The sequence below is a fragment of the Pleurodeles waltl genome, chromosome 1_1 (assembly GCF_031143425.1).
Source record: "Pleurodeles waltl isolate 20211129_DDA chromosome 1_1, aPleWal1.hap1.20221129, whole genome shotgun sequence".
In the NCBI taxonomy this organism is placed as follows: Eukaryota; Metazoa; Chordata; class Amphibia; order Caudata; family Salamandridae; genus Pleurodeles; species Pleurodeles waltl.
This window is the reverse complement of record NC_090436.1, coordinates 411,854,753-411,868,311: the sequence shown is the minus strand read 5'-3', so window position 1 is coordinate 411,868,311 and position 13,559 is coordinate 411,854,753. Positions and strand designations below refer to the sequence as shown.

General features: G+C 44.8%; 1 protein-coding gene across 2 annotated transcripts in view; it reads left to right on the top strand.

Moving 5' to 3' along the window:
• The window catches only part of ANKRD31 (ankyrin repeat domain 31), a 654,832-nt gene extending 645,857 nt beyond the window's left edge, over nucleotides 1-8,975 (top strand). Inside the window, exon 6 of one of the 2 annotated variants that reach the window (XM_069218867.1) lies at nucleotides 7,708-8,975. In XM_069218867.1, coding sequence (XP_069074968.1) covers nucleotides 7,708-8,009 — 302 coding nt within the window. In that variant the 3' untranslated portion in view covers nucleotides 8,010-8,975. The remainder of the gene's footprint in view (nucleotides 1-7,707) is intronic. The other variant, XM_069218858.1, reaches the window with a different exon arrangement.
• Nucleotides 8,976-13,559: the final 4,584 nt, after the last annotated feature.

Below are 13,559 nucleotides of genomic sequence, written 5' to 3'. Positions count from 1 at the left end.
TCTCTGTGAAGCCGCCATTTTGTCCTGCGGCTCCGCTTCGGCGCCAAGGTCGTTAGTCCGCTCGGGCCGGCCAGATCCCTCTTGTCTTACATTAAACAATGCGCCAGGGGCTCCACCGCATGCCTCGAGTCATTCCTGGTGATCGCCGAGGTCGGGGAGTCAGGATGTTTATGCGAAGATCAGAGGCCGCCGGGAGCTCCGCTTTACGCGTGCTGTTCCATCAGCCTCAGGCCACGCCCAGCCTAAAGCTACACACTTAACCGCTAAGTGGGGGAGGAGGCTTGACAATCTCTTCAATTAACACACAGGGATATTGATAAGGTGGTGACCACATATGGGCAAACACGAAGAGGAGACCAGTTTTATTCTGTGTTGTTTTACTGTTAGTGCTCATTCTGATTGGTTACGCTGCCGGCCTCCGGGGTGTGGCATCAAAGTTGTGTTACATTTATCCTGAGTACTACTGTCGCTGCTGGCCTGAAAGGTTGTAGGCATATATCCGTGTTTTTTTTTCTGATCCAAAAATGCAAATAAACAGACTTGATAAAAAAAAATGGTTTGCACCATTTCGTGCACTCTGCAATGGCAGTCTGCATGTGTTTGAGTGTGGGTCCCTTAGGATGGCAGACTACATGCTGCCTCAGGGACCCTCTTTAGTACCTATACCCAGGGTACCAGGATTACTATTTACCAGGTACTTACAAGGGTGCCAAAGTTCTTGACAATTGGGTCAAAATTAAACATTTACCTAGTTTTAAGGGAAAGAGCATTGGCAGTGGGGACCTGATTAGCAGGGACGCAGAGCACTTTCAGTCAAGGACAAAAAGTGAGGATGACCATTTCAAAAAAAGCACTTTCCTACATCCAGCCGGAAAGCCAGGAATTTAACTTTTTTTCTGGTAATGGCTTATTCCTCTTCCAGGAACGTTATAGTTTTAGGACCAACGGGACTCCTGCCCAAGCAATAGCTCTTCTATCTTGTAAACAATAAACTTAAAGAAATGTAAATTCATTCAGTGATAGATGGCAGATGGACAGATGTTCATCTGTTTTTCAATATTTCCTGCTGCTTTATTGAATAGCAAAACAACCTGAGTATTGTCAGCATAGGAGATTACTGTCAATGTATAACCCTTAATGGTTTTAGCAAGTGGGCGGAGATCGATATAAAAAATATGGCGGAAAGAGAGGAACTTTGAGAAGCTACACATGCACAACAAAATGACTTAGAGTAATAGGGAGGTAAAATTAGAAATTAATTTCTCAGGTAGAAAGAAAACAAACCATTGACTGGCAGTCCATTGCTACCCACCTCCTTGTTTCTCTAGAGTAGGATCAGGATGGTATGTTGCAGCCAAACAATTGAACACAATGATAGGTGGGAGCAATTTCAACAAGATCCAAAGAAGCTAATTGACAATAGCCACGAGTGCAGTATTTGTCCTGGAACCAGCCTAACCCTTTTCAGGTTAATGTCTAGCAGATATTGGTCTTCAAGGAATCTAGTAAACCAGTGGGCTATAAATTTCTCAACAATCTTTAAGGCAGCTGAGAGGAGCAAAATTGACCTGTTATTAGCTTCAAGCATAAGGTTGAAGTGAACTTTCTATAATAGTGGTTGAACTATAACCCCTTCCAGTTTTAGGGCACACTTCCTGATACAAAGGAGGCATTAAGAATGGAGGTAAGGGTGGAGGAAATAGGTCCAGTGTAGGAAAGTACCATCTTTTTCTTAGTTACTTGAACCATTTGCACCCCACATTTGGCATACTGGTGCCCTCTTGTAAGTCCCTAGTATATGGTACCCAGGTATCCAGGGCATTGGGGTGCCAGGGGATCCCCATGTGCTGCAGCATGTATTATGCCACCCAGTGGGAGCCCATGCAAAGTGTATCTGCAGGCCTGTCATTGCAGCCTTTTCACTACAGGTCACTGCACCAGGTCACTGTAAGTCACCCCTATGGCAGGCCCTTCTAGCCCAGAGGGCAGGGTACAAGTACCTATGTGTGAGGGCACCCCTGCACTAGCAGAGGTGCCCCCTCGATCTCCTGTTCTATTTTCCTGGATTTCGTGAGTGCGGAGATGGCACTGTATGCGTGTACTGGACATAGGTCACTACCTATGTCCAGCTACATAATGGTAACTCTGAACCTAGGCATGTTTGGTATCAAACATGTCAGAATCATACCCCAATATTATTGCCAGTATTGGACGTATGATTCCATGCACTCTGGGGGCTCCTTAGAGGACACCCATCATTGCTCCTACCAGCCTTCTGTGGTTTTCCGGGCAGTCTAAGCTGCTGCTACCCCTCAGACAGGTTTCTGCCCTCCTGCTGCTTGAACAGTTAAACCCAGGAAGGCAGAACAAAGGATTTCCTTTGGGAGAGCGGTTAAGAAGCGCTTATAAAGGGTGTTGTTAGATAAATCTGTTCTTGTATTTTTTTACTTGATCAGCTATTGGCAGCATTTCATGGCAATAATAGGTAAAAGACACGTTCGGTTTTGTGTCCTTTCGGAATTAGGAGATAGGGAGGTTTAAAGCTAGTGTGAAGTGGAGGTACCATGGAGAGAATAGATTTCCAACTGTGATTTAAGCTTACGCCTGTCTACCTAGTGTTTGGAGTCTTGGAATCAGTGAAAGTCATCTTTAAATGTTATTTTCTAATCATGCTAGATACAGATGGGGTGAAAGTTAAAACAACGTATGCTTTGCTTTCAGTGTAGACTGTATTGAATGAGTGCCAGCAACATTTGTTAGTGTGAAGGGCAAAACTATTCTGAAGCTATACCTTCAAAACATTGTCATATACATATTGATGCCTAGTTGAACCGTTTTGTCGGATCTGAAGGGTCCAAAGCAGTGATGCTATAAATTATGCCATGGGTGATCTCATCACTGCACTGATGTAATCCCTTATGCTAAGATTACACCAGTGAATTCATTGATGATGTTGTTTGATAAGTCATCAGTGATGTCATACGTAGTCAATAGCAGTGCATGCCAGTGGTGTGATTTATTATTGGTGTGGGTAAACATAGCTTACCATTTTCAGAGGCTTTTATTTTATTTTGTACATCTTCCCCCTCCAGTTTTATTATTGGTTTAAAGTAAAGTGATATCTGATAGAGACATCTAGCCACAGATTCCTTGCCTTTGAGTTTAGCAAGCATTAGACTGGACCCTGAAGATTTTTGCAGGAGCAGTACCCATGTTTCCCAGTAGGTGGCGTCAATCGGCCCTGCGCTCTGCTGGCGTCCACAACAGAAGTGACATCCGCACCACCTATATAGGCACCACCTCAGCACTTTGACCGCAGTTCTTTTCTTTTTGCGCCAGTTAGCGCTGAACTGGAGAAGAGCTAAACCTCTGTTGTTCTGTGACAGGATTTTTTTACATATTGTTGATTTTTTTTGTTGAGGAATTTTCCTCCTGGTAGTGTCAAGATTTTGTCTTCGAGGAAGACAGTTTTCAAACCATGTGGCGCCTGTCATCGCGCCATGTTGGTTACAGACCCACACCTCATGTGACTGTGGTAGTTCAAAAGTGACTCCAAATCGTGCTTGGACTGCTGGGCCATGGCACAGAAGGGTTTGAGGGAGCGGTCCCTGAAGCTGCTAACGGCCTGGAAGGTGACACTGCATTACGCGACTCTTCAGAGATCTCGGCCTCGATCCAGAGGAAAGTCACAGGACCGCTCCAGGAGCCTCAAGTCCTCTTCATCCTGCTCCAAGTCATGGGGACATTCGGGAAAGATGCACAAGAAGCGTGCTTCGACTTCTCCTCGTCTGTCAGAGGGATTGGGACCGGCGTGAGTCATGCTACCACAACCTTTCCCGATGCCGACCCCAAGGCCAATACTTCTTGTGCTCACCGGCGATGCCATCCCCATTTGGATCCCCAAATCCAACACAAAGTCAAAACAGAGTCGACCAATGCTGATTCTGGTGCTGGCAGGACCCATGTGCCGTAGTTTGGCCCCAAGCCCTATTCTGAAGGGCTAGGCCTCAAGGAAGAATGGGAGGAGTCACTGGACTCTTTAGAATACCAGTTAGCAGGCTAAGAAAATTTGGACTGGTGTGAGAAACTGAGTGATGCCAGTGGACTGCATACATGTCCACATGCTGGCATGCTTTCTCCCCCTACCGTGGCTACGGAGGAGGGTGAAACATGTCCTATAATGGTGAAGAGGGTCGCTGGGTCTTGGATCTAGAGTTGCCCTCGGTAGCAGTCAAGACTAACATCTTGTTGGAAGTGCAGCAGCCGGGAGCTTCCTCTGAATTCCCTGACACACTCCGGACAGAGAATCCGAGAGGCTGGATAGCTTGGGAAAGAAGATGTTTTCTTCCACCAGCCTTGCATTGCAGTCAGTGAACACCACATGCTTATTGGGCCACTACTCCCACACTTTGTGGGACACAGTTAGGCAAGTGCTACCACAGTTCCATAGGAGGCACAGAACGTTCTCTTCCAAGCTGTCAAGGACAGAAGAGACGCAGCGAAGTTCACCATTAGGAGTGGTTTGACACAACCGACTCACTGGGCAAAGCGGTTTCATCGACGGTGGCACTTAGATGCCACACCTGGCTGAGAATATTTGGCTTTTCAGAGGACGTCCACACTTCCTTCATAGACATGTACCTTGAAGGCAACTGTCTCTTTGGAGGCAAGGCAGACTTGGTGCTGGAGTGCTTTAAGGACTCAAGGGCTATGGCCAAATCCTTGGGCCTCTCAGCTGATCCATGTCATCCCCAGTCTGCCTATCGCTCCTTTCGTGGCTACTGAAGGGGTGTTCAACTGCGTCAACCCTATTTCAGCCACCGTCCTGTGCAAGCTTTGCAGACTATGCGTGGGCTAGGCCGCAGTTCATAACAACCCCGTGGGTCAGGTAGCCAGTCATCTGCCACAACCACCAACCCCCCAGCAGCCACAGCCCCTAAGTTCACCTAATGTTGCCATACAAGATCATGGCCATCCAGTTGGTGGCAGAATCCGCCATCATCTCCACAGTTGGCAGTCCATAACATAGGACAGGTGGGCCTTACAGAGCATTTGGAGGGGCTACTCCCTCTTCTTGCATTTGCTGAGGTTCACTATGAATGTGCAAAGTCACACCAAATTCCCTCTCAGATGCTCCCTTTCATCAGAGCTGTTCTGGACACAGTGCAGTTTCTGGCTTGTCCTCCTGAGCATCGAGTCCAGGATATTCAGGCTATGATACCAATGTTTCAGCCTCTATTCTGGGGTATTCGTGAGACTGACTCTGAAGCTGCTGGGCCTCATGGTCTCCCGCATCCTGTTGCTGACACATGGCAGATGGCATATGCAGGCTCTGCAGCGAGAACTGAAGTTCCAGTGGGCGCAGCATCAGGGAAATTTCTCTAACATGGTCCAGATCTTGAAGGGAACTACAAAAGGACTGCAGTGGTGGCTAACAAACTGCGGTTGGGTCAGCCTTTCTTCTCTCCATCAAGGGAAGGCTAGTGCATGTGTTCATGGACAACACCAGCACCATAAGGTGCTGCAACAAATACGACGGGGGGATTGTGGACCCTTTGTCAAGAGGCTCTGCATTTCTGGACATGGCTGGAACAGCAAGTCATATGCCTGGTGGTTCGACATCTGGCAGATTCCCTGAACGCCATAGCAGACGAACTCAGTCTTCGATGCCTAGCGGATCACGGGTAGTGTCACCAGTTGGAAGTGACGCAAAGTCTATTTCAGCAGTGAGGAGAGCATTGGTTAGATCTATTCCCCTCCATAAAAAACACACACTGACAGCAGTTTTTCGCCCTGGAGTTTTCAAGGCTGCTCCCACTCTGAGACAATTTTTGTCTTGAGTAGAGCTCAGACCTCCTGTATGTCTTGCCACCAATACCACCCCTGCCCGGAGTTCTCAAGAAGATTAGAAACAACAGGGCCCAAGTTATCCTTGTGGCTCCAGATTGGGCATGGAGAGTTTGGTATCCTGTACCTCTGAACATGAGCATAGATCCTCCGATAAGGCTGCCCCTTCGGGAGTATCTTCTGTCCAAGAAGCAGAGGAGAGCCCTCTATTCGAACCTGTCAGCTCTCCACCTTCTTGCGTGGAGATTGAGAGGCGACAGCTGACAGCTTTTGACCTTCCTCCCAAAGTCTGAAATGTCATTCTGGCAGTCAGGGGTCCCTTCATCAGACCATATATGCCTGTTGATGGAAGAAATGTGTATTATATTGCACAGAAAAGTCTAGTGACCTGCTTTCTTCCTCTCTCTCTGATGCCCTTCTTTTTATTCTTGCCATTGCCCGGCAGGGCTCTGCTTTAAGCACTCTGAAGGGTTACCTTTCTGCTCTGTATGCCTTCTTACAGCTGCCTGACAAGCCCTCTTTATTGAAGTCTCATTTTGTGAATGGGTTCCTCAAAGGACGTGTCTATATGTTCCCACCTTCTCCTTTTATTATGCCTCAGTGGGGCCTTAATTTTGTTCTTACTTTCTTAATTTGTGCTTCTTTTGAGCCTCTTCACAATTGTTCCCTCTGGCATTTCTCATGGCAATAACATCTGCCCGGAGGGTGAGTGAGCTGCAGACGTTGTCATTCAGACCTCCATTCTGGTCTATTTTCCCAGACAAACTGGTGCTTCGCATTAGGGCGTCTTTCCTGCCGAAAGTGGTAACACTATTTAGGGCCAATCCATCACTTTACCCACTTTCTGCGCCCCTCTACATCCCTCAAAAGAAAAGAAGTGACTCCACATTCTGGACCCAAAAATCATTGTTTTTCTACCTTGACTGCATGCAAGAGTTTTGGTTGGACGACCAACTCTTCATGGAATATGTTGGAGTGAAGAAAGGTCAGGGGGTGCAGAAACAAACTATATCTTGATGGTTCATTCTCTGCATCAAAATCTGATACACACTGGCCAAAAAACAGCCTCCTGAAGGCTTATGGGCTCATTCCACCAGAGTTAAAACTGCTACTACTAAGTTAGCATGTGGAGTCCCAATCCTGGACATCTGCCAAGCAGCAGCAAGGGCTGCCCTGCACACGTTTACCAAACATTATTGTCTGGACAGTCATGTCCGCAGGGATGGGCATTTCATGGCTCTGAGCTTCTGGCATAAAAAGTAATCAAAAGTAACTGATGTCAGCGCGCCAAGGTGGTGCCTATATAGGTGATACAGATGTCATTTCAAGCACGGACTACGAAGATGCCTCAACTCAGAGCCAATCAGTGCCACTGACCGGCGCACAGGGGTACTGGTCATGCAAAAATCTTCTGGATCCAGTCTGATGCCTGGTAAATTCAAAGGTAAGGAATCTGTGACTAGATATTGTCCCTACCAGATAATGCGTAACCGAAAGTAAGTAACTTGTTCATTATTTCATGAGCTCAGCTCAAAAGTAGACTGCACCACCATGTGGTGGACTGTCATAAATTAGTGTCAATGTTTAGAAATAAGTGCTGGTACCAAGCACCGGCAGACACCGGCACAAATTAAGCACTGACTATTACACCTTATTTCTTGTGCAAAATGCCAGGTCGCATTTATAGATCAGTCATCTGGTGCGGATGTAATCTTGGTACAAAATAGTAGAAGGATGAGTAAAATTTGTGAATAACATTGAGGATTTGTGTGTTTTGTTTGCATAATTTCTTTGCGGTTTTTGTAATTGAAGTTCCAGTTAGTGAACTGTTTTAGTCTAGTGCGTTTCTTCTTCACACAGGATATGAAAGCTGTAACAGAAGCTCAGTAAATGCCGAACCCACTTTCCCTTGCTTGAAGGCTTCCACAATCAACAGAAAAAATATGTTGGGTGAAACAAAATTGCACAAAGCGGTTATGAAAGATAATTTATTTCTAGTACATGCGCTGATTAAGTATGGTGCTAACGTTAATGCTCAGGATCATGCTGGTAAGTTAGAATTTAACATTGGCGTACTGCTGATAGAATTAAACGTTCCCACGATGATGTCCGCTGGTCCAGTTGTGGAACAGATTTCATGTCTTTACGTCTGTGAATTTTGATAGTATAGAGACCCGAATTTAGAAATGTTTCTTTCCAACGGACTTGAAAATGGCCATTGCTCAAATTTTACCATTCTCCTATTACCTATATGCTAGTATCATGCCAGCTAATGATAGGGCTGGGAATTGCCTTTAAGTTGTCAATAAAATCTTTTGTTGTCTGCAGCCCTTATATTTATTTTTGAACCAGACGTCTACCTACGATGCCCACCTGCATATTCTCATCAGTTCTATATTTTGCATTTCTGAACCTCCTTTTGCATTTCCGAACTTCCTTAATAATAAATATCCTCCACTTCAAGTACTATGTATTGGATATCATGTGACAAGTTGATGCCCAGTTCGTTCAGAGTATGTTTGGTTAAAGCTTATGAAGTTTCCCTGTTTAACATTACCACTTTATAAGTTTAATGTTATTTGGTGATCTTCCAGTACATTTTGAATAAATTGGACCAAGACCTTGGAAAGATAACACGTTTACTATCATATGATTTTAATCATATTCGAGAACACTGAATGTCTTTGCCAATGAGCAGGATCCCAGAACACTTTTACTACAAAGGTGAAATTGTCTCTGTTTATTTTTATGCCTATATTTATATGCCTTTCTAAAACTATATCATAATTTCCCTATTTTTTTTATAAAAGAAGTAGCCACATCCTAACAAAATGGCATAAATAAAACATTCGAGCTGCAACTGTGGTTGCTGTATTTTTTCAAGAACCAAAATTGAATGGATAGCTAATCTTTAGATTCTATACATTGAGAAAATCAGAACCATGCATTTAAGGTACCACAGAAGATAATTTTGATAATAAAGAAACAGCAATCACCCCAGAAAGTATCCTGGCACTATGAGCTACAGGCGTATTGTTTGTTTGCCAGTTTGTTTCAATGTGTCTGATAAACTGTACCTTTGAAGAATAAGCTGTACCTGTTTCATGATTAAAATTATGTTCTTGTTTATGATTTGACTAGTCTTCACTACTTTGAAGTCTTTCGTGCTTTCCTAACATTTTTCTAGAGGATTTCCACTATGTACCCAATATCTTTCTCCATAGCTACTATGCCTTAACTGTTGGTAAAGTGCAAACAAAAAAGTACATATGCTTTCTGCCTATGATGCCTTCCAGATTTCCTCACCATGCCAAAAAATATCCACAAGACCACCAAAGGAGTGGTAGGGAAGTAGGCTTGGGTTCAGAAGTTCCAGCATCTAATCATATTCTACTGAGCCTCAACCTAACAGCAAGCACAAGCCTGACAGAGCCCCAGCCTTCTCCGCTCAGGCCTCGAAAAATCATAAAAATGTTAATAGACCTGAAGGTCGAGTAACTTGAATAATCTACTCAACCATAACTGTAATGTACTTGACCCTTAAATGGGTCTCAAATTGTGTGATCCTGGGCAAATAACTTAGTTTAGAGAGTCGCCTTTTTTTCATTCTCATGAGTGTACCTTGAAATATGTGAGCTTAGCATATCTGCTGTACAAAAAAGTATTTTTTTTTATTAAATAGACTAAACGTTTGCTCCATGTATAAAAAGAATCTAGCCCAGACATATGGGACACAAATCCATTACTTGCCTCTTAGTTTACTGATTGAGTGTTTAAACATAAACCTAGAAACACTGCTCTTATAATAAATACACTACTAAAGCATGATGTGGTTGCGCACTGTCATTTACAGACCGAACATTTCCAAGATATGTCCAAAAAGCTTCACACTAACTTGCAGCTTTATTGATAAAATTATATAATGTATTAACAATCTGTGAAAATCGGTTTCAGACAACATATTTATTTCTTTCACATCACCAAATAAAGTGCTGTCATTTGTTTTCATCCTATTAAAATATTGTTTCCATCCAACAGAAATACAGTACAAACAGAGGGCGTTCACAACTACTGGAATATATTTTGAAATGTTTGCACAGTTGACTTAGCTATTTAAATGTTGTGATAGGAAATAACTGACAAAATCCTGGAACTTTGTCATCAGAAGGAAAATTAATTGCAAGACAAACTGACTTTTGACCTCTGTCTCTGATCACAGAACTCCTGTGACAAGAACAAGATTTCAAGGCCTCTTTCACTTTCTGAATGAACAGAATATATATTATTTGTTAACTTGCCAGAAGGGGCTAGTAGGTCCGAAAAATAGCTTCACCTGATAAAACATGGCTGACCTCTGCACTATCCAAGACCACCTTGGATAGAAACCTCTCCAGATGGTAATTGGAGCAGTTTTGCATCATTTGTTCCACTCCCTGTCATCAGCATCTAAACACTTGACCTCAAATATGATGACGTTGAAGTTTAGATCACTCTTAATATCAAGGCATTTTTAGTTGCTGCATTTGCTGTCAAGAGGCAAACTGTCAATGTTTGTGGTGTCCATATATTTACTGTCAAACAACTTTGGTGAAAGACAATTGTCAAAACAGTCACAGTATTCTCCAGTTTCGTCAAAAGAGAAGAGTTATTGATTCTTAAGTTCACCGGAGGGTTTGAAGGAAAGAGAACCATTATGACAACACCTTACAAAATATCTCAGATGAGGACACCTCCTCCCCAGAAAATTTGAAAAAATGCACATACACTGTACCACTGCATGCTCCTGCTGCAGAAAGGTCACTCTTCATCCTGTGACACTCACTGAACACATAACCTCCAGTACCATCTAGTTGTCATTAAAGCCTATTAGATAATGTTATGTCTGACTCATAATGATTGAACCCAATGAGATATTGCTGTATCTGACTCATAATAAATTACATATATCCCTTTCTCCAACCATGCTGCGGAGGCTAAACCCAGTCAAAGACTTCATCTCATCTCAGGAAGTCCTAGTGATGAGTCCGGCCACCAAACTTCCTGTGGGAGGTTATACAAGTTGGATTCTCTAATTCTTTCAACTTGAACCACAGAGATTACTGAATCAATCAAAGCCTCTTGTCCATTTAGCCATATTTTTACTGTGTCCTTGCGAGTGGTTGATTAGTTACCTAATCCCCCTCAGGAGAACAGGAAATGGCAAAAATAGATTGTAGGAAAGTACCCTCTTTATCGGCATGGTTACCTCCATTTTCTTCCTGTTGTCAGTGTGTTTGAGTGTGGTCACTTGAATCCTGCCAACCAGGACCCCAGTGATTATGCTCTCTCCTTTCTAACTTGGTAATTTGGATACTTACACCCCACATTTGGCATACTTATGCCCCCATGTAAGTCCCTAGTATATGGTACCCAGGTACCCAGGGCATTAGGGTTCCAGGGGAACCTCATGGGCTGCAGCATGTATTGTGCCACCCACAGGGAGCCCATGCAAAGAGTATCTGCAGGCCTACCATTGCAGCCTGCATGAAAGGGTGCATGCACCCTTTTTCACTACAGGTCACTGCACCAGGTCACTATAAGTCACCCCTACGGAAGGCCCCCCAGAGGGCAGGGTGCAAGTACCTGTGTGTGAGGGCACCCCTGCACTAGCAGAGGTACCCCCACGAACTTGAGCTCCATTTTTCCTGGACTTCATGAGTGCAGGGATGCTATTTTCTGCGTGTACTGGACATAGGTCACTACCTATGCCTAGCTACATAATTGTAACTCCGAACCTAGGCATGTTTGGTATCAAACATGTCGGAATCATACCCCAATACATGAGTGCTCCTTAGAGGACCCCAGCATTGCTCCTGCCAGCCTTTTGGGGTTTTCCGGGCAGTCCAAACTGCTGCCACCCCTCAGACAGGTTTCTGCCCTCCTGCTGCTTGAACAGGTCGAGCCAAGGAAGACAGAACATAAGGATTTCCTTTAGGAGTGGGGGAGGTAACACCCTCTCCCTTTGACAATAGGGGTTACATGGCTTGGGAGGGGTGCATCCTCTGAGGGCGGCAAGTCTTCAGTCTGCATGAGACGGAAGAAGAAATCTCCGTAGGGAGTGAAGGAGTCACTCCCCTGCATCCTCAGGAACCAACCACATTGATGACCGGCTGTGTGGATTTCCTCTTATCCTGAGCTGCGTTGATCCTGCATCACAGGTGGTGGTCTGGAGTAGTCCTCTTGGTCCTCTATGCCAGCTGTCCAACTTTGGTGGAGGTAAGCCTTTGCCTTCCCACGCAGGACAGTACCCCCATGCACTGCTTCTCTTGTAGCTACCATGGCTTGTTGGCACCTCCTCCAAGGGATCTTCAGGCTCCGTGTAGCCCCAGCCCCAGCACTCCTTCCAGCGAAGCACAGCCCTCTGTGTGCTTCTCCTGCGGCGTGAGACCCTTCTCCATTTGTGCTGCGTGGGCTCCTCTGTGACTCCTGGTTCCTAGTCCAGTGGGTCTCCTGTGGTGGCTGCCTCTTCTTCTTTGAACTCTCTGCCTGGCTGAGTGCCCCCCTAGAAATCCCCCCAGGGACTGAGTCCTCCTGGACCTTGCTGGTCCCCGGCAGTTCGACTTTTGCTTCACTGCGACTTCTGCCTTTGCCGAGGCTTGCTGGTGGCTTTTCCATGCCACTGACCGACTGCAATCATCCATCCGTCCATCCAGCTTGGGACATCAACTGCATCCTCCAAGAACTCTTCACCTGCTCCAGGGCTGCATTTCTGACCGTCTTCGTCCTACTGTCGACCAACTCCTTCAACCACAGCTGTGTGGGTAGTAGCTCCTACTCCCCCTCGACTTTTCTGTGACTCCTGGACTTGGTCTCCTTCTTCCACAGGTTTTCCTCTTCAGGAATCCACCTATGGTTTCTTGCAGTCTTGTTTGGGTGTTGCATCTTCTTCTTTTCCTTCCTTTTGAGTGTTTTGGGGAAAATCCTGTAATTTACTCATTTCTTGCTGGTCGTCAGAGGGCACTGTGGTACTTACCTTTGGGGTTTCATAGTACCCCCAGTACCTCTCTACACATTTCACTTACCTAGTGGGGGGGTCCTATGTTCACATTCCATTTTTTAGTATATGGTTTGGTCTCCCTGTAGGGTCACTATTGTCTATTGCTATTTGCACTGTTTTCTAACACTTTCTATGCCTATTGCTGATTACTAATGTACATATCTAGGATTACTTACCTCCTATTGGAGGGTTGCGTCTCTAGTACTTTTTGGTAATTGTGTCACTAAAATAAAGTACCTTTATTTTTGTAACACTGAGTGTTTTCTTTCATGTGTGTAAGTGCTGTGTGACTACAGGGGTATTGCATGAGCTTTGCATGTCTCCTAGATAAACCTTGGCTTCTCATCCACAGCTACCTCTTGAGAGCCTGGCTTCTAGACACTGCCTACACTACACTAATAGTGGATACTCGGACCTGGTATAAGTTGTAAGTACCTTAGGTACCCACCACACACCAGGCCAGCTTCCTACACAGGTCATACACAAATGAGTCCCGGGAAGGGAAAAGGGGGAGACAGAGGGTGGCAGAGCTATTTTCTTTAGGGTTTGTTTTCTTGACTGTGAGTTTTTTTTTTTAATCTAGTGAACATGTTTTATGCCTTGCCAGTGATTTATCTTTGAGAGATGAATGACTCAGACTATCGGGCACAAATATTTAAAAAGAAAGTTTAAAACG